General features: G+C 39.8%; 2 protein-coding genes and 1 long non-coding RNA gene across 7 annotated transcripts; all 3 read right to left on the minus strand.

The window, feature by feature from the left end:
* Positions 1 to 7: 7 nt before the first annotated feature.
* LOC108890394 (uncharacterized) lies at positions 8 to 825 on the minus strand. Its single transcript, XR_001962145.2, has 4 exons — positions 671 to 825; positions 477 to 518; positions 189 to 230; positions 8 to 59 (listed from the first exon to the last, which is right to left on the minus strand). It is a non-coding gene; the product is annotated as an uncharacterized LOC108890394 (long non-coding RNA).
* Positions 826 to 6041: 5216 nt separating this feature from the next.
* On the minus strand, positions 6042 to 12925 carry LOC127139594 (uncharacterized). Of its 3 annotated transcripts, none has more exons than XM_051067580.1 (6): positions 12861 to 12925; positions 7709 to 8044; positions 7367 to 7405; positions 7115 to 7225; positions 6966 to 7000; positions 6042 to 6294 (listed from the first exon to the last, which is right to left on the minus strand). In XM_051067580.1, the coding sequence occupies exons 1-6, from the start codon at positions 12904 to 12906 to the stop codon at positions 6172 to 6174; spliced, it is 690 nt and encodes a 229-aa protein (XP_050923537.1). In that variant the 5' UTR covers positions 12907 to 12925; the 3' UTR covers positions 6042 to 6171. The 3 variants fall into 3 exon arrangements, with proteins under 3 accessions (XP_050923537.1, XP_050923535.1, XP_050923536.1); XM_051067578.1 differs by lacking the exons at positions 7115 to 7225; positions 7367 to 7405; positions 7709 to 8044 and adding exons at positions 11625 to 11735; positions 12153 to 12194; positions 12348 to 12686; XM_051067579.1 differs by lacking the exon at positions 12861 to 12925 and adding an exon at positions 8551 to 8675.
* A 2154-nt stretch (positions 12926 to 15079) lies between these two features.
* Positions 15080 to 20778, minus strand: LOC108890391 (uncharacterized). Of its 3 annotated transcripts, none has more exons than XM_051067576.1 (7): positions 20651 to 20778; positions 16551 to 16892; positions 16356 to 16397; positions 16174 to 16215; positions 15934 to 16044; positions 15785 to 15819; positions 15080 to 15332 (listed from the first exon to the last, which is right to left on the minus strand). In XM_051067576.1, the coding sequence occupies exons 1-7, from the start codon at positions 20703 to 20705 to the stop codon at positions 15210 to 15212; spliced, it is 750 nt and encodes a 249-aa protein (XP_050923533.1). In that variant the 5' UTR covers positions 20706 to 20778; the 3' UTR covers positions 15080 to 15209. The 3 variants fall into 3 exon arrangements, with proteins under 3 accessions (XP_050923533.1, XP_018542771.1, XP_050923534.1); XM_018687255.2 differs by lacking the exon at positions 20651 to 20778 and adding an exon at positions 17067 to 17122; XM_051067577.1 differs by lacking the exons at positions 15080 to 15332; positions 15785 to 15819; positions 15934 to 16044; ... (1 more) ...; positions 16356 to 16397; positions 16551 to 16892 and adding exons at positions 18660 to 18912; positions 19582 to 19616; positions 19731 to 19841; positions 19971 to 20009; positions 20171 to 20512 and having other exon boundaries at positions 20651 to 20769.
* Between the last annotated feature and the right edge of the window lie 135 nt (positions 20779 to 20913).

Raw genomic sequence — 20913 nt, forward strand, 5'->3', positions numbered from 1 at the left:
GAAAACAGTCAGAGCACCCAGGACCACAGTCATCAGGTTTGTTATTCCATCAGGGGTTTCTGTGATAAAACTGATAGATTAGGATCTGTTTTTAACTGGTGGGTTTAGACATGGTTCATATTGAAACTACACGCTCCATGGTATCACGTACAGTAAAAAAACCCTGAGAGATTGAAGGGGAACCTTACCTTCAGTTTTAAAATCCACTTCACTGCAAGATTCACCATTACCTTTAAAATACATGGGTTCAGTTATGACACACATTGGATTTTAGTTGGTGCTTTCTTAAACATGGTTAATTATGAAATTACACACCATATTGTAACACATAGAATGAAGAATATAGGAAGAGATTGAAGGGGAACCTAGATTAGGCTCTGTTTTCAATCTGGTATCTCTAGACATGGCTGGTTTGAAATTATACACCCTTTGGTATCACAGAGTAAAAAATCCTGAGAGATTGAAGGAAACCTTACTTTCATTCTTAAAATCCACTTCATTGCCAGATTCACGATCACCTTTAAAATACATGGGTTAAATAATTTGACACAAACTGGATTTTTTTTGTGCTGCTTTCACTGCTGTGATATTACATTTGAGATGCAGTTTACTGTAAATATGATGAGATAAAGACATGTCTGAAAGAGTTTAGACTTAAATACAATCTTACCTTGAACATTTAAATGTATTGTATTGGCAATGACTGTGTGTGCATAAATGTAAAATCCACAGAAATACAGTCCAGAGTCAGAGAAATCCACTCGCTTGATTTGAAGAAAGACAGTGGTGATGTTGGAGCTCATTTCAAATCTGTTTTGAAATCCATCACAGAATGAAAACTTTGCCATCACCAGCGCATAGCGGAGACACAGCTGACCTCAGTTCTACTGACCAGTCTGAACCACTCTGTCTGAGTTCGACGTTTAGAAATGTTGGGGCACAGCAGTGTGACTTCTTGACCAAGCTGGACCTCCACAGTCTGAGTCTCAGACACTGAGACAGAGATCCAGTCTGAAACACAGCAGAGACAACAAGAGATTTTCCTCTGGGTTTATAACAGCAACAATGAACTCAGCTCTGATTTGCCAGTGGAAACTCTAGTGGTGCTAACCTGGTGCTGAGAATAATCAGTTAATAATACAGTACTTACTGATGCAGCAGAGAATCAAAGCTGTTATCAAGGTAAAGCTCCTCATTGTGCGTTTAATCATGTCACTGCCAGAATCATTTGAACCACTGAGCTCTTATAAAGGGTTAGGGCGGGGTGTCTTTTGTTTTTCATCTTTCCGCTCAGACTTACCAGCCAGTGTGAAGCAGTGTCCTCTCCAAACGCATTCTGGTTTAGCTCCAGGAAACATTAACAAACACTGTATCTGAGGGTAGGAACAACTACTTGTATGGTCATTTAGCTTGTAGGACTTGTTGATTTATTCACTCTACAGTCTCAGGAATGAAGAAAAATCCCAGAAACTTTATGGAGTTTTCTTGACAAAGCTCAAATCTGTCCTGGTGACACCCAGTAATGTGCCCTTTTTGAATTTTTGTACCATTCTCCTTTGAATGGTCTATACTTGTACAGTCCTTTTAGCTGGTTTTCCATTTCCATGAAAAACACTTGTGGAAACTTGCAGTTACATGCACCTGTTTTATGTTGCAACATATTAACAGAAAGGGAGGCACATGGTTTTTCATTCTCTAGTCACTGGATTTGCCAATCACATCAACTGTACGATGCTTTATAATATTCAAAGGGTTAAAATCAGTATTGTCAATATCCTAAAAGAGGAAGATGGCAATATTCATTTTTGGCATCATGAAACCCAGTGCTGCATTATCGCTCACATACCAACAGAAGATTGGAAACCTGTTGTATGTTAACTGGTTGTATCTTTTGTGCCTTCCAGGTTGTGTTTGAACTGTTATTGATAACCTTTGAGTCCTCAGAGACTCAGCACGTTGAGTCTGTCTGCAGCGTTCCTGTTATGAGATGTGACAGGACTGTTAGACTCTTTCTTGTTTAACATTTTATTTGATCTTGCTGTTTGTGATCTTGATTATGATAAAACTCGTTGCTTGTTCAGTTTTCTTTCCTTTGCTCCAGTGAAACTGTTTCAGTTAACACCTCTCACCATCAGACCGAATAGTTGAGTGTAACCTGAGACTGTGGCTGAATATTCTCTAAATGGACGACTGTTCAATGGCAGAAATGAACTCCGACCACACTGAGCCGTCTCATCCTGTCAAACATGTGGTGTGTATCTCACTCGCTCCACCCCCCCCAGACCATTTCATTCTCCCTATAAGTAAATTTGACAGTTATCAGTGTCCTCTCTGACTCCTCCTCCATCACACATCAATCATTCTCTTTTTCCTCTCAGACAAACAGAGACTTTGACTGAGAGAGAGAGAGAAACATGAACAACAACACAACCAGAACACAGAAACATTGATCAAACTTTTATTTAGTAGCATTGAGTCCTTCCACACACCACCCACACACACAAACACTCCAGCAGATGAATATGATAAAGCATCAGTTCCACTCTGAGCTGCTGTTCCAGTGGTTTCCTGAGTCTATCTGGTGGCAGCGTACACAACATTTGCTCCAGCTCTCTCTCTGATGGAGGCCTGCGCTTTCTCTTTGCTTTTGACTGGAAACTTAGAGCTGCGTAGTTCAGGTCATCTGAGCCCAGGTTCTGTCAATCAGAGTATTTAGAGTCACACACTGTAAAACACACTGTAGCTGATTTACCCTGAACAGGTCACCAGTCTATCACAGGGTTAATCATAGTCTAGTTAAATGTAATTTAAATGATAAAACCTTTTAATGGAATTGTTGAAACGTCATTATGATATAGAACAGATTGAGTGACACAAGACCATTAACAGAACCAACACTGCTACAACAGTTAATGTGAATTTTAAAATGGTTGTAACTGTACTTCAGAAACTATACGCAGCTAGCTTATATGGTTAGAACAGCATGGCAGAAGAGCTGAATTTTCTCTTCATTGACAAGAAAATCTTCTGGTTGAGCTGATGGACATTTTCATGTTTGGGAAGACGGGAACAGGAGTGATTACAAGTAGCATTTTCCATTCTGAGTAAAACTTCCTCAAGTTAATGAGCCTCAGCTGTCAGTTTAAAGTTTGAAGATCACAGTTGAAGTTAGAGTTTATTAATGTGAATTAACAGGACTAATATGTATTCATCTTACAGAGGACTATCATGACTGCCTGCTTGTCTGAACGTGCTGTTTGATGCCACTTGCAGCTCTATGGGACAAAGATCATTAACAGACTAATCATCAGTTGAAACTTTTAGATCATAAGGTTCAGTTTATATGAGTCAAACAATGGCTTTACCTTGTTTCTTTCTGTCTGTGGTTCTTCATTCACAGCTACGTGACAAAAGACAAAAGTCTGATCAGTTCATTATTACTGAGCATATACTCTGATTTGGATTTGTCCATCATTGACAAGAGGATGAGTTACAGATTATAAATCAGCTGTACCTGTCTGAAGTTTCCTGATTTTAACAGCCAGAACAATGATGACTATAGTGAGGAAAACAGTCAGACCACCCAGGACCACAGTCATCAGGTTTGTTATTCCATCAGGGGTTTCTGTGATAAAACTGATAGATTAGGATCTGTTTTTAACTGGTGGGTTTAGACATGGTTCACATTGAAATAACACGTCCTATTGTAATATGTACAATGAAAGAATCTTAAGAGATAGCAGGAGACCCTTACTTTCAGTCTTAAAATCCACTTCATTGTCAAAGTCACCATCTGTAAAAATGCATGGATGAAATTATTTGACACAGTGTCAGTCGTTAGTTTGTCTTTGTGCTGTTTTTGACACAACCGTGACAATAAATATGAGATAGTTTACTGTAAATATGATGAGATAAAGACATCTCTGAAAGAGTTTAGACTTAAATACAATCTTACCTTGAACATTTAAATGTACTGTATTGGCAAAGACTGTGTGTGTGTAAATGTAAAATCCACAGAAATACAGTCCAGAGTCAGAGAAATCCACTCGCTTGATTTGGAGAAAGACAGTGGTGATGTTGGAGCTCATTTCAAATCTGTTTTGAAATCCATCACAGAATGAAGCTTCACCATCAGATCCATGCATAGCGGAGACACAGCTGACCTCAGTTCTGTTGACCAGTCTGAACCACTCTGTCAGAGTTCGACGTTTAGAAATGTTGGGGCACAGCAGTGTGACTTCTTGACCAAGCTGGACCTCCACAGTCTGAGTCTCAGACACTGAGACAGAGATCCAGTCTGAAACACAGCAGAGACAACAAGAGATTTTCCTCTGAGTTTATAACAGCAACAATGAACTCAGCTCTGATTTGCCAGTGGAAACTCTAGTGGTGCTAACCTGGTGCTGAGAATAATCAGTTAATAATACAGTACTTACTGATGCAGCAGAGAATCAAAGCTGTTATCAAGGTAAAGCTCCTCATTGTGCGTTTAATCATGTCACTGCCAGAATCATTTGAACCACTGAGCTCTTATAAAGGGGTTAGTGGGGCGGGGTGTCTTTTGTTTTTCATCTTTCCGCTCAGACTTACCAGCCAGTGTGAAGCAGTGTCCTCTCCAAACGCACTCTGGTTTAGCTCCAGGAAACATTCAGCAACAAACACTGTATCTGAGGGTAGGAACAACTACTTGTATGGTCATTTAGCTTGTAGGACTTGTTGATTCATTCACTCTACAGTCTCAGGAATGAAGAAAAATCCCAGGAACTTTATGGAGTTTTCTTGACAAAGCTCAAATCTGTCCTGGTGACACCCAGTAATGTGCCCTTTTTGAATTTTTGTACCATTCTCCTTTGAATGGTCTATACTTGTACAGTCCTTTTAGCTGGTTTTCCATTTCCATGAAAAACACTTGTGGAAACTTGCAGTTACATGCACCTGTTTTATGTTGCAACATATTAACAGAAAGGGAGGCACATGGTTTTTCATTCTCCAGTCACTGGATTTGCCAATCACATCAACTGTACCGATGCTTTATAATATTCAAAGGGTTAAAATCAGTATTGTCAATATCCTAAAGAGGAAGATGGCAATATTCATTTTTGGCATCATGAAACCCAGTGCTGCATTATCGCTCACATACCAACAGAAGATTGGAAACCTGTTGTATGTTAACTGGTTGTATCTTTGTGCCTTCCAGGTTGTGTTTGAACTGTTATTGATAACCTTTGAGTCCTCAGAGACTCAGCACTGTTGAGTCTGTCTGCAGTGTTCCTGTTATGAGATGTAGGATGATGGAGTGCGTTATCTTGATGCCCCCAACTCCTAATATTCACATCACAGGAGTGAATGGAAATGTACATTAAACAGCAATTTTTTCAGATTTTCTGGAACTTTGTTTGAAATTTGAGCTTCATTTGCACGGTCACTTGACTATAGAGAGTTTTTTATTAGAATGACAACAATGAAGGTCGGTTGGTGGGATCAGCAACTATAGGATGGATCACTGTGAAACTATGAGCCTTAATGTTGATGTTAGCACTGAGCTCAAAGGATCAGTGTGTCTAAGTTCAGCCTCACAGAGTCCGTGACATGACTGTAGACTCTTTGTCTTGTTTAACATTTTATTTGATCTTGCTGTTTGTGATCTTGATTATGATAAAACTCGTTGCTTGTTTCAGTTTTCTTTCCTTTGCTCCAGTGAAACTGTTTCAGTTAACACCTCTCACCATCAGACCGAATAGTTGAGTGTAACCTGAGACTGTGGCTGAATATTCTCTAAATGGACGACTGTTCAATGGCAGAAATAAACTCCGACCACACTGAGCTGTCTCTTCCTGTCAAACATGTGGTGTGTATCTCACTCGCTCCACCCCCCACAGACCATTTCATTCTCCCTATAAGTAAATTTGACAGTTATCAGTGTCCTCTCTGACTCCTCCTCCATCACACATCAATCATTCTCTTTTTCCTCTCAGACAAACAGAGACTTTGACTGAGAGAGAGAGAGAAACAAGAAGAACAACACAACCAGAACACAGAAACATTGATCAAACTTTTATTTAGTAGCATTGAGTCCTTCCACACACCACCCACACACACAAACACTCCAGCAGATGAATATGATAAAGCATCAGTTCCACTCTGAGCTGCTGTTCCAGTGGTTTCCTGAGTCTATCTGGTGGCAGCGTACACAACATTTGTCTCCAGCTCTCTCTCTGATGGAGGCCTGTGCTTTCTCTTTGCTTTTGACTGGAAACTTAGAGCTGCGTAGTTCAGGTCATCTGAGCCCAGGTTCTGTCAATCAGAGTATTTAGAGTCACACACTGTAAAACACACACTGTAGCTGATTTAGCCTGAACAGGTCACCAGTCTATCACAGGGTTAATCATAGTCTAGTTGCATTTAATTTAAATGATAAAACCTTTTAATGGAATTGTTGAAACATCATTATGATATAGAACAGATTGAGTGACACAAGACCATTAACAGAACCAACACTGCTACAACAGTTAATGTGAATTTTAAAATGGTTGTAACTGTACTTCTGAAACTATACGCAGCTAGCTTATATGGTTAGAACAGCATGGCAGAAGAGCTGAATTTTCTCTTCATTGACAAGAAAATCTTCTGGTTGAGCTGATGGACATTTTCATGTTTGGGAAGACGGGAACACGAGTGATTACAAGTAGCATTTTCCATTCTGAGTAAAACTTCCTCAAGTTAATGAGCCTCAGCTGTCAGTTTAAAGTTTGAAGATCACAGTTGAAGTTAGAGTTTATTAATGTGAATTAACAGGACTAATATGTATTCATCTTACAGAGGACTATCATGACTGCCTGCTTGTCTGAACCTGCTGTTTGATGCCACTTGCAGCTCTATGGGACAAAGATCATTAACAGACTAATCATCAGTTTAAACCTTTAGATCATAACGTTCAGTTTATATGAGTCAAACAATGGCTTTACCTTGTTTCTTTCTGTCTGTGGTTCTTCATTCACAGCTATGTGACAAAAGACAAAAGTCTGATCAGTTCATTATTACTGAGCATATACTCTGATTTGGATTTGTCCATCATTGACAAGAGGATGAGTTACAGGTTATAAATCAGCTGTACCTGTCTGAAGTTTCTTGATTTCAACAGCCAGAACAATGACAAGTATAGTGAGGAAAACAGTCAGACCACCCAGGACCACACTCATCAGGTTTGTTATTCCATCAGGGATTACTAAAATACAAAGGTAGATTAGGCTCTGTTGTTTTATCTGCTGGCATTAGGTGACAGGTTGATGCTGAAATTACTCACCCTATGGTAACATGCACAATGAAGAAATCAAAAAAAGAGATAGAGATTAAAGGAGAATCTTACTTTTAGTCTTAAAATCCATCACATCAGATTCAGTTTTACCTTTAAAAAAAACATGGATGAAATTATTTGACACACATAAAGTTTTAGCCTTAGATTGTTTTTACTGTAAATATTATTAAATGAAAACATCTCTGAAAGAGTTTAGACTTTCTGTTTTAAAATCCACTTCATTGCCAGATTCCCGATCACCTTTAAAACACATGGGTTAAATAATTTGACACAAACTGGATTTTAGTTGGTGCTGCTTTCACTGCTGTGATATTACATTTGAGATGCAGTTTACTGTAAATATGATGAGATAAAGACATGTCTGAAAGAGTTTAGACTTAAATACAATCTTACCTTGAACATTTAAATGTACTGTATTGGCAAAGACTGTGTGTGCATTGATGTAAAATCCACAGAAATACAGTCCAGAGTCAGAGAAATCCACTCGCTTGATTTGGAGAAAGACAGTGGTGATGTTGGAGCTCATTTCAAATCTGTTTTGAAATCCATCACAGAATGAAGCTTTGTCATTAGACTTGTACATAGAGGAGACACAGCTGATCTTGGTTTTGCTGATCAGTCTGAACCACTCTGTCACACTCTCTTGTTTAGAAATGTTGGGGCACAGCAGTGTGATTTCTTCACCAGGCTGGACCTCTACAATGTGAGTCTCTGAGACAGAGATCCAGTCTGAAACAAACAGTGACAACAAGAGATTTTGTTGATATGGGAAGGCAAACAACACCCGTTAATAATTGGAAAAATAAATTGTGAATTTAGCAACGTGCAGGTCAATGACAAAAGTAAAATCAGTAACAAAGTTGAGAGTAATTTAGTTCCAGTACTTAATGAGGCTGCAGAGCTATTATCCCCAAAAAAAAAACAAAAAAAAAAAAATAACTGCAGCTCTGCAATGTCTGTAACTGGAGTGTGACCAGGTAGAGAGCGCTTTCAATATAAAGTTATTTTTGTTCCTTTAACCACGTAAATGCTTATTTCTAACTGCTTATTTAATAGAGTGGGACACTAGTGCTTCCAAACGCCCAGAGAGACAGAATATAAAGACATGTAACATGTTACTGTAATAGGGCAACAACAACAATTACTTCAGCTCTGATTAGCACATTTAGAGTTTGATGGGTTACTTGTTACATCACTTGGTGCTGAGAATAATCAGTTAATAATACAGTACTTACTGATGCAGCAGAGAATCAAAGCTGTTATCAAGGTAAAGCTCCTCATTGTGCGTTTCGTCGTGTCACTGCGAGGATTGTTTGAACTGAGCTCTTATAAAGAGGTTAGAGGGGCGGGGTGTCTTTTGTTTTTTTATCTTGCAGCTCAGACTTACCAGCCAGTGTAAAGCAGTGTCTTTTCCAAATGCACTCTGGTTCAGCTTCAGCAAATGTGCAATAACATTACTTAATTGGAAAGTTTGCCACAAAGAACTGCAGATGCATGAAGAACACCTCATATTGATAATGTCATTACATTGAACCATTGAATACATTGAACCAAATCGATACAATACAGTGACAAAAGTTAACCAGCCCTGTGCTTGGCCGTGCTACACCAGGCAGGGTAAAGCTTGGTTACTTTCCCACTGAAGGGGAAAAAGAAGATGCTTTCTGATGTGCTGTAGTGTTTAAAGCCCATTAAGCTGCAGTTGTCCTGGCTGTGTGGCTTCAGTGTTGCTGAGGGAATCAGTGGTTGCTGCTTTGTTCTCCTTGCATAGTTGGACACTTGACACTAACTCTTCTTTGTGGCTCTGATTGCCTGTAAGATCAGCTGGCAGACTTTGTGTTGCACCTGCTGGTGTTGTTACTCAACTGGTGTTAAATTGGGTGTAAAACCTTTGGTAGTCTCTTGCGTTGCTACCAAGGTTCAGTGCAGGCCTTTACTTCGGGCAGGCCTCATGGAAGTCGGAGAGCAGCAGCTCCTGTTGAAGAGCAGGTCGAGAAGCTTTGTTCCTACCCTTGAGGCAGGATGACGAGAAGGAGAGCAACTCCTGCTCTCTGTTGAGCAGAGAGGCAGAGACGAGTGGAGGACATCTGAGTTTTGTTGGTGTGGTGACATCATTGGTCGTAGGCCATACAATAAGTTAAGTGATGGTAGTTGGAGTTGAGAGGATTTTACACCTAGGTGTGTCAGTTTCCTAAATAAAAAGGTGACAATATTCAATTTTGGCACTCTACATCTCTGAAATGTCCATCATTTTGTTTATCAGCAAACCCAGTGCTGCATTATTCATCATATACCCACTGAAGATTAGGAATTCTTCTCCAACTCTCTAAAACTAGTCGTATCTTTGTACTATCCAAGTTGTCCTTGGGTGATTTGAGTCCACATAGGCTCAACACTGTTGAGTCTGGCTGTGCTGCTCCTGTAATGAGATGTTATAAAGTTTGTGTACAACCACCTGTTTTTATGCACATAAATTTGTGCATAAAAATCAGAGTGGAATCAACAAGTGGTCGTAAAAAAAATTCAAAATATCACTTGGCTGAGGTGGACAAGTTGGTGTAGCGATAAAGACATGATGCACATGAAGCAAGTGACGTAAAGGTTCTGCATGGAGAAATCTGAAAAATCTTGTTATTACTGACACCTGTGGCCGAGTGAACTGCAGCCTGTGTCCTGTTGCTTGCGCTCACGCTCATACTGCATTCGCACTCTGTTCTTACCGACCCTGTCAGTCTCTTTACCAGCCCTCACTGTATGTTTGCTGGGAGTGTCTGAATCACTGTCCAACCATGGCAATAATGTTACCGAGGAAACAAGCAAGGGTTAGCTTAGCTACACTGTAGGGATGTAGCTAAAACACAGTATCACAATGTCATAGGCTTTGCAGTAATGTTAGCTCACCTGTCCAATAGGACGAGAGCCAGCTCTTGGTTGGTTTTGATCCTCAAAACTGAATGAAGGTGCCTCTATAAATCAAATAGGTCAAATCCCCGTAATGTTGTTATTGTGTGAGTATGTTGATGTTAGTTCTAAGCTTGCTGTGTGTGATTTTGATTGTGAGAATGTGTTCCTTACCTCTGATCTTGTGGTCATGGCTGAGGTCTTGCTGTGGTGGACTTGTACAGTGTTTGTGCTGGTTTATCTTACTGTTAATTTTTTCCCTCCACTATTTTTCCAAAAAGTCTAAATACAGCAGCAAGTTAAATTTGTCTTGAACAACAGGTTAGTTTTCACTGCTTCCTTTGATACTTTCCTTCAGAGCTTTGACTTTAAAGGCCTCATGATCTTCACCTCAGTTGTGTTCAGACTTAACTATAAGTGACAGTCATCAGTGTCATTTCTCACTCCTCCTCCATCACACATCAATCATTCTCTTTTTCCTCTCAGACAAACAGAGGCTTTGACTGAGAGAGAGAGAGAGAAACATGAACAACAACACAACCTGAATACAGAAACATTGATCAAACTTTTATTTAGTAGCATTGAGTCCTGCCACACACCACCCACACACACAAACACTCCAGCAGATGAATATGATAAAGCATCAGTTCCACTCTGAGCTGCTGTTCCAGTGGTTTCCTGAGTCTATCTGGTGGCAGCGTACACAACATTTGGCTCCAGCTCTCTCTCTGATGGAGGCTTGCGCTTTCTCTTTGCTTTTGACTGGAAACTTAGAGCTGCGTAGTTCAGGTCATCTGAGCCCAGGTTCTGTCAATCAGAGTATTTAGAGTCACACACTGTAAAAATATACGCAGCTAGCTTATATGGTTAGAACAGCATGGCAGAAGAGCTGAATTTTCTCTTCATTGACAAGAAAATCTTCTGGTTGAGCTGATGGACATTTTCATGTTTGGGAAGACGGGAACAGGAGTGATTACAAGTAGCATTTTCCATTCTGAGTAAAACTTCCTCAAGTTAATGAGCCTCAGCTGTCAGTTTAAAGTTTGAAGATCACAGTTGAAGTTAGAGTTTATTAATGTGAATTAACAGGACTAATATGTATTCATCTTACAGAGGACTATCATGACTGCCTGCTTGTCTGAACGTGCTGTTTGATGCCACTTGCAGCTCTATGGGACAAAGATCATTAACAGACTAATCATCAGTTTAAACCTTTAGATCATAAGGTTCAGTTTATATGAGTCAAACAATGGCTTTACCTTGTTTCTTTCTGTCTGTGGTTCTTCATTCACAGCTACGTGACAAAAGACAAAAGTCTGATCAGTTCATTATTACTGAGCATATACTCTGATTTGGATTTGTCCATCATTGACAAGAGGATGAGTTACAGATTATAAATCAGCTGTACCTGTCTGAAGTTTCCTGATTTTAACAGCCAGAACAATGATGACTATAGTGAGGAAAACAGTCAGAGCACCCAGGACCACAGTCATCAGGTTTGTTATTCCATCAGGGGTTTCTGTGATAAAACTGATAGATTAGGATCTGTTTTTAACTGGTGGGTTTAGACATGGTTCATATTGAAATAACACGCTCCATGGTATCACGTACAGTAAAAAACCCTGAGAGATTGAAGGGGAACCTTACCTTCAGTTTTAAAATCCACTTCACTGCAAGATTCACCATTACCTTTAAAATACATGGGTTCAGTTATGACACACATTGGATTTTAGTTGGTGCTTTCTTAAACATGGTTAATTATGAAATTACACACCATATTGTAACACATAGAATGAAGAATATAGGAAGAGATTGAAGGGGAACCTAGATTAGGCTCTGTTTTCAATCTGGTATCTCTAGACATGGCTGGTTTGAAATTATACACCCTTTGGTATCACAGAGTAAAAAATCCTGAGAGATTGAAGGAGAACCTTACTTTCAGTCTTAAAATCCACTTCATTGCCAGATTCACGATCACCTTTAAAATACATGGGTTAAATAATTTGACACAAACTGGATTTTAGTTTGTGCTGCTTTCACTGCTGTGATATTACATTTGAGATGCAGGTTACTGTAAATATGATGAGATAAAGACATGTCTGAAAGAGTTTAGACTTAAATACAATCTTACCTTGAACATTTAAATGTATTGTACTGGCAAAGACTGTGTGCGCATTGATGTAAAATCCACAGAAATACAGTCCAGAGTCAGAGAAATCCACTCGCTTGATTTTGAGAAAGACAGTGGTGATGTTGGAGCTCATTTCAAATCTGTTACGAAATCCATCACAGAATGAAACTCCACCAGACCAGTGCACAGAGGAAACACAGCTGACCTCAGTTCTGTTGACCAGTCTGAACCACTCTGTCAGAGTTCGACGTTTAGAAATGTTGGGGCACAGCAGTGTGACTTCTTGACCAAGCTGGACCTCCACAGTCTGAGTCTCAGACACTGAGACAGAGATCCAGTCTGAAACACAGCAGAGACAACAAGAGATTTTCTTCTGAGTTTATAATGTCACAGTTACTGTAATAAGGCAACAACAACAATTACTTCAGCTCTGATTAGCACATTTAGAGTTTGATGGGTTACTTGTTACATCACTTGGTGCTGAGAATAATCAGTTAATAATACAGTACTTACTGATGCAGCAGAGAATCAAAGCTGTTATCAAGGTAAAGCTCCTCATTGTGCGTTTTGTCGTGTCACTGCGAGGATTGTTTGAACTGAGCTCTTATAAAGAGGTTAGAGGGGCGGGGTGTCTTTTGTTTTTTTATCTTGCAGCTCAGACTTACCAGCCACTGTGAAGCAGTGTCTTTTCCAAATGCACTCTAGTTCAGCTTCAGGAAATGTGCAATAACATTACTTAATTGGAAAGTTTGCCACAAAGAACTGCAGATGCATGAAGAACACCTTATATTGATAATGTCATTACATTGAACCATTGAATACATTGAACCAAATTGATACAATACAGTGACAAAAGTTAACCAGCCCTGTGCTTGGCCGTGCTACACCAGGCAGGGTAAAGCTTGGTTACTTTCCCACTGAAGGGGAAAAAGAAGATGCTTTCTGATGTGCTGTAGTGTTTAAAGCCCATTAAGCTGCAGTTGTCCTGGCTGTGTGGCTTCAGTGTTGCTGAGGGAATCAGTGGTTGCTGCTTTGTTCTCCTTGCATAGTTGGACACTTGACACTAACTCTTCTTTGTGGCTCTGATTGCCTGTAAGATCAGCTGGCAGACTTTGTGTTGCACCTGCTGGTGTTGTTACTCAACTGGTGTTAAATTGGGTGTAAAACCTTTGGTAGTCTCTTGCGTTGCTACCAAGGTTCAGTGCAGGCCTTTACTTCGGGCAGGCCTCATGGAAGTTGGAGAGCAGCAGCTCGTGTTGAAGAGCAGGCCGAGAAGCTTTGTTCCTACCCTTGAGGCAGGATGACGAGAAGGAGAGCAACTCCTGCTCTCTGTTGAGCAGGGAGGCAGAGACGAGTGGAGGACATCTGAGTTTTGTTGGTGTGGTGACATCATTGGTCGTAGGCCATACAATAAGTTAAGTGATGGTAGTTGGAGTTGAGAGGATTTTACACCTAGGTGTGTCAGTTTCCTAAATAAAAAGGTGACAATATTCAATTTTGGCACTCTACATCTCTGAAATGTCCATCATTTTGTTTATCAGCAAACCCAGTGCTGCATTATTCATCATATACCCACTGAAGATTAGGAATTCTTCTCCAACTCTCTAAAACTAGTCGTATCTTTGTACTATCCAAGTTGTCCTTGGGTGATTTGAGTCCACATAGGCTCAACACTGTTGAGTCTGGCTGTGCTGCTCCTGTAATGAGATGTTATAAAGTTTGTGTACAATCACCTGTTTTTATGCACATAAATTTGTGCATAAAAATCAGAGTGGAATCAGCAAGTGGTCGTAAAAAAAAATTCAAAATATCACTTGGCTGAGGTGGACAAGTTGGTGTAGCGATAAAGACATGATGCACATGAAGCAAGTGACGTAAAGGTTCTGCATGGAGAAATCTGAAAAATCTTGTTATTACTGACACCTGTGGCCGAGTGAACTGCAGCCTGTGTCCTGTTGCTTGCGCTCACGCTCATACTGCATTCGCACTGTTCTTACCGACCCTGTCAGTCTCTTTACCAGCCCTCACTGTATGTTTGCTGGGAGTGTCTGAATCACTGTCCAACCATGGCAATAATGTTACCGAGGAAACAAGCAAGGGTTAGCTTAGCTACACTGCAGGGATGTAGCTAAAACACAGTATCACAATGTCATAGGCTTTGCAGTAATGTTAGCTCACCTGTCCAATAGGACGAGAGCCAGCTCTTGGTTGGTTTTGATCCTCAAAACTGAATGAAGGTGCCTCTATAAATCAAATAGGTCAAATCCCCTGTTGATGTTGTTATTGTGTGAGTATGTTGATGTTAGTTCTAAGCTTGCTGTGTGTGATTTTGATTGTGAGAATGTGTTACTTACCTCTGATCTTGTGGTCATGGCTGAGGTCTTGCTGTGGTGGACTCGTACAGTGTTTGTGCTGGTTTATCTTACTGTTAATTTTTTCCCTCCACTATTTTTTCAAAAAGTCTAAATACAGCAGCAAGTTAAATTTGTCTTGAACAACAGGTTAGTTTTCACTGCTTCCTTTGATACTTTCCTTCAGAGCTTTGACTTTAAAGGCCTCATGATTTTCACCTCAGTTGTGTTCAGACTTAACTATAAGTGACAGTCATCAGTGTCATTTCTCACTCCTCCTCCATCACACATCAATCATTCTCTTTTTCCTCTCAGACAAACAGAGGCTTTGACTGAGAGAGAGAGAGAAACATGAAGAACAACACAACCAGAACACAGAAACATTGATCAAACTTTTATTTAGTAGCATTGAGTCCTTCCACACACCACCCACACACACAAACACTCCAGCAGATGAATATGATAAAGCATCAGTTCCACTCTGAGCTGCTGTTCCAGTGGTTTCCTGAGTCTATCTGGTGGCAGCGTACACAACATTTGGCTCCAGCTCTCTCTCTGATGGAGGCCTGCGCTTTCTCTTTGCTTTTGACTGGAAACTTAGAGCTGCATAGTTCAGGTCATCTGAGCCCAGGTTCTGTCAATCAGAGTATTTAGAGTCACACACTGTAAAAATATACGCAGCTAGCTTATATGGTTAGAACAGCATGGCAGAAGAGCTGAATTTTCTCTTCATTGACAAGAAAATCTTCTGGTTGAGCTGATGGACATTTTCATGTTTGGGAAGACGGGAACAGGAGTGATTACAAGTAGCATTTTCCATTCTGAGTAAAACTTCCTCAAGTTAATGAGCCTCAGCTGTCAGTTTAAAGTTTGAAGATCACAGTTGAAGTTAGAGTTTATTAATGTGAATTAACAGGACTAATATGTATTCATCTTACAGAGGACTATCATGACTGCCTGCTTGTCTGAACGTGCTGTTTGATGCCACTTGCAGCTCTATGGGACAAAGATCATTAACAGACTAATCATCAGTTGAAACTTTTAGATCATAAGGTTCAGTTTATATGAGTCAAACAATGGCTTTACCTTGTTTCTTTCTGTCTGTGGTTCTTCATTCACAGCTACGTGACAAAAGACACAAGTCTGATCAGTTCATTATTACTGAGCATATACTCTGATTTGGATTTGTCCATCATTGACAAGAGGATGAGTTACAGATTATAAATCAGCTGTACCTGTCTGAAGTTTCCTGATTTCAACAGCCAGAACAATGATGACTATAGTGAGGAAAACAGTCAGAGCACCCAGGACCACAGTCATCAGGTTTGTTATTCCATCAGGGGTTTCTGTGATAAAACTGATAGATTAGGATCTGTTTTTAACTGGTGGGTTTAGACATGGTTCATATTGAAACTACACGCTCCATGGTATCACGTACAGTAAAAAAACCCTGAGAGATTAAAGGAGAACCTTACCTTCAGTTTTAAAATCCACTTCATTGCAAGATTCACCATTACCTTTAAAATACATGGGTTCAGTTATGACACACATTGGATTTTAGTTGGTGCTTTCTTAAACATGGTTAATTATGAAATTACACACCATATTGTAACACATAGAATGAAGAATATGGGAAGAGATTGAAGGAGAACCTTACTTTCATTCTTAAAATCCACTTCATTGCCAGATTCACGATCACCTTTAAAACACATGGGTTAAATAATTTGACACAAACTGGATTTTTGTTTGTGCTGCTTTCACTGCTGTGATATTATATTTGAGATGCAGTTTACTGTAAATATGATGAGATAAAGACATGTCTGAAAGAGTTTAGACTTAAATACAATCTTACCTTGAACATTTACATGTATTGTATTGGAAATGACTGTGTGTGCGTTGATGTAAAATCCACAGAAATACAGTCCAGAGTCAGAGAAATCCACTCGCTTGATTTGAAGAAAGACAGTGGTGATGTTGGAGCTCATTTCAAATCTGTTTTGAAATCCATCACAGTATGAAGCTTTGCCATCAGACTTGTACATAGCGGAGACACAGCTGACCTCAGTTCTGTTGACCAGTCTGAACCAGTCTGTCAGAGTTTGACGTTTAGAAATGTTGGGGCACAGCAGTGTGACTTCTTGACCAAGCTGGACCTCCACAGTCTGAGTCTCAGACACTGAGACAGAGATCCAGTCTGAAACACAGCAGAGACAACAAGAGATTTTCCTCTGAGTTTATAATGTCACAGTTACTGTAATAAGGCAACAGCAACAATTACTTCAGCTCTGATTAGCACATTTAGAGTTTGATGGGTTACTTGTTACATCACTTGGTGCTGAGAATAATCAGTTAATAATACAGTACTTACTGATGCAGCAGAGAATCAAAGCTGTTATCAAGGTAAAGCTCCTCATTGTGCATTTTGTTGTGTCACTGCAAGGATTGTTTGAACTGAGCTCTTATAAAGAGGTTAGAGGGGCGGGGTGTCTTTTGTTTTTTATCTTTCCGCTCAGACTTACCAGCCAGTGTGAAGCAGTGTCTTTTCCAAATGCACTCTAGTTCAGCTTCAGCAAATGTGCAATAACATTAACACTGAAAAAAGACCTCATTGGAAAGTTTGCCACAAAGAACAGCAGATGCATGAAGAATGTCAACAGTATTGATTCTTTGTTATATTAATGGTTAAATCAGTCATGGGTTGTATTAGCCAAGTATTTTCCATCAGTGACTGATGTTTTTTAACAATGACAGAAAAATCTGAAGGCTGTCCATCATTTTGACAGATTAGAACATTCAGGGTGATCAGTTGTTACGTTGAATAATTCACACAAAACACGGTCAATAAATGTTCCCTGACTCCAAACCTCTGACTGATGTGGTGCTGGTAACTCCAGTCTCCGGTGTGGCAGTGGAGTGTGGGTTCAGCCTTTAGAACAAAATGAAGATGGCCATGAGAAATCATCTGTCTGAGGCAAAGACGCAAACCTAATGACAATCTGCAGCAATCTCCCTTGATGTGGTTGGTTACGCTCAGCGAGCACCCAGTTTGAGTCCATACACATCAGACTGAAACATGTCGACAACAATGGATTGCATCCACAATGGATTACAGTTTATTTTGTTCAGACATTCATGGTCCTCAGAGGAGGAATCCAAATGACACAGTGGTGCTGACTTTTCCTCCAGCACCACCATGAGATTAACTTTCATGGTTTTGAGTGCGATGTCTCAGCAAGTATTGGATGGATTTCTGTGAGACTGTATGACCATAATGTTGATGTTGTGTGATATGAGCATGTTGATGTTAGCACTGAGCTCAAAGTATCACTGTGTTCAGCCTCACAGAGTCAGTGACATGACTGTAGACTCATTTTATTTGATCTTTTTGAGTGTGATCTTGATTGTGAGAATACTTGTTAACTTATTCCAACTTACTGATGTAGTGTGTGATGATAAAGTAGATAAGTTTGTGTGAGGTGAGGAGTGGAGTGTTAACAATGTCAGGAGAGACTGATAAATCTGGTTTAAAGCAGCAGTATTCCTCCTCTGTGAGAACAGCAAGTCCTCTGATGTTTGTTGTCATGGCTGAAGTCTTCCTGTAGTGGACTCATAAAATGTCTGTCACCACAGGGTGCTGGTTTATCTTATTGTCAAATACAGCAGCAAGTTTAATTTGTCTTGAACAACAGGTTAGTTTTCACTGCTTCCTTTGATACTTTCCTTCAGAGCTTTGACTTTAAAGGCCTCATGATTTTCACCTCAGTTGTGTTCAGACCACACTGAGCTGTCTCTTCCTGTTAAACATGTGGTGTGTATCTCACTCGCTCCACCCCCCACAGACCATTTCATTCTCCCTATAAGTAAATTTGACAGTTATCAGTGTCCTCTCTGACTCCTCCTCCATCACACATCAATCGAGAGAGAGAGAAACATGAAGAACAACACAGCCTGAACACAGAAACATTGATCAAACTTTTATTTAGTAGCATTGAGTCCTTCCACACACCACCCACACACACAAACACTCCAGCAGATGAATATGATAAAGCATCAGTTCCACTCTGAGCTGCTGTTCCAGTGGTTTCCTGAGTCTATCTGGTGGCAGCGTACACAACATTTGGCTCCAGCTCTCTCTCTGATGGAGGCCTGCGCTTTCTCTTTGGTTTTGACTGGAAACTTAGAGCTGCGTAGTTCAGGTCATCTGAGCCCAGGTTCTGTCAATCAGAGTATTAAGAGTCACACACTGTAAAACACACTGTAGCTGATTTACCCTGAACAGGTCACCAGTCTATCACAGGGTTCATCATAGTCTAGTTAAATGTAATTTAAATGATGAAACCCTTTAATGGAATTGTTGAAACGTCATTATGATATATAACAGATTGAGTGACACAAGACCATTAACAGAACCAACACTGCTATGACAGTTAATGTGAATTTTAAAATGGTTGTAACTGTACTTCAGAAACTATACGCAGCTAGCTTATATGGTTAGAACAGCATGGCAGAAGAGCTGAATTTTCTCTTCATTGACAAGAAAATCTTCTGGTTGAGCTGATGGACATTTTCATGTTTGGGAAGACGGGAACAGGAGTGATTACAAGTAGCATTTTCCATTCTGAGTAAAACTTCCTCAAGTTAATGAGCCTCAGCTGTCAGTTTAAAGTTTGAAGATCACAGTTGAAGTTAGAGTTTATTAATGTGAATTAACAGGACTAATATGTATTCATCTTACAGAGGACTATCATGACTGCCTGCTTGTCTGAACCTGCTGTTTGATGCCACTTGCAGCTCTATGGGACAAAGATCATTAACAGACTAATCATCAGTTTAAACTTTTAGATCATAAGGTTCAGTTTATATGAGTCAAACAATGGCTTTACCTTGTTTCTTTCTGTCTGTGGTTCTTCATTCACAGCTACGTGACAAAAGACAAAAGTCTGATCAGTTCATTATTACTGAGCATATACTCTGATTTGGATTTGTCCATCATTGACAAGAGGATGAGTTACAGATTATAAATCAGCTGTACCTGTCTGAAGTTTCCTGATTTTAACAGCCAGAACAATGATGACTATAGTGAGGAAAACAGTCAGAGCACCCAGGACCACAGTCATCAGGTTTGTTATTCCATCAGGGGTTTCTGTGATAAAACTGATAGATTAGGATCTGTTTTTAACTGGTGGGTTTAGACATGGTTCATATTGAAATAACACTTCCTATTGTAATATGTACAATGAAAAAATCTTAAGAGATAGCAGGAGACCCTTACTTTCAGTCTTAAAATCCACTTCATTGTCAAAGTCACCATCTGTAAAAATGCATGGATGAAATTATTTGACACAGTGTCAGTCGTTAGTTTGTCTTTGTGCTGTTTTTGACACAACCGTGACAATAAATATGAGAGAGTTTACTGTAAATATGATGAGATAAAGACATCTCTGAAAGAGTTTAGCTTAAATACAATCTTACCTTGAACATTTAAATGTACTGTATTGGAAATGACTGTGTGTGCGTTGATGTAAAATCCACAGAAATACAGTCCAGAGTCAGAGAAATCCACTCGCTTGATTTTAAGAAAGACAGCGGTGATATTGGAGCTCATTTCAAATCTGTTTTGAAATCCATCACAGAATGAAGCTTCACCATCAGACTTGTACATAGCGGAGACACAGCTGACCTCAGTTCTGTTGACCAGTCTGAACCAGTCTGCCTGAGTTGGATGTTTAGAAATGTTGGGGCACAGCAGTGTGACTTCTTGACCAAGCTGGACCTCCACAGTCTGAGTCTCAGACACTGAGACAGAGATCCAGTCTGAAACACGGCAGAATCAGCAAAGAATTCCTTCTCATTGGATCAAACAGACACATTTTTATGAATTCAGTACTAATTAGTCTTCAAGTATTTAAGCATTTAATTTGGTGCGGAGAATAATTGAATGCCAGTACTCACTGTAGCTGTAGAGAAATAAAGCTGTTATCAAGATAAAGCTCCTCATTGTGCGCATAACCGTGTCACAGCAAGGACACTTTATATTGTGTCAGGGGTGTGCTTTACAAAGGGGCGTGGTATTTAATAGTTCACGCTAGGTGGCTCTAACCTCTCAACACTTTTTTTTCTATACCAGATGCAATTTGAGACAAAATATACTTCAAAGAATTTCAGACCACGGTTCTTCAGAGATTTTATCAGATTTGTACAGCCGTCGTGCAAGG

This window comes from Lates calcarifer, unplaced genomic scaffold (assembly GCF_001640805.2).
Source record: "Lates calcarifer isolate ASB-BC8 unplaced genomic scaffold, TLL_Latcal_v3 _unitig_174_quiver_1670, whole genome shotgun sequence".
Taxonomy (NCBI): Eukaryota; Metazoa; Chordata; class Actinopteri; family Centropomidae; genus Lates; species Lates calcarifer.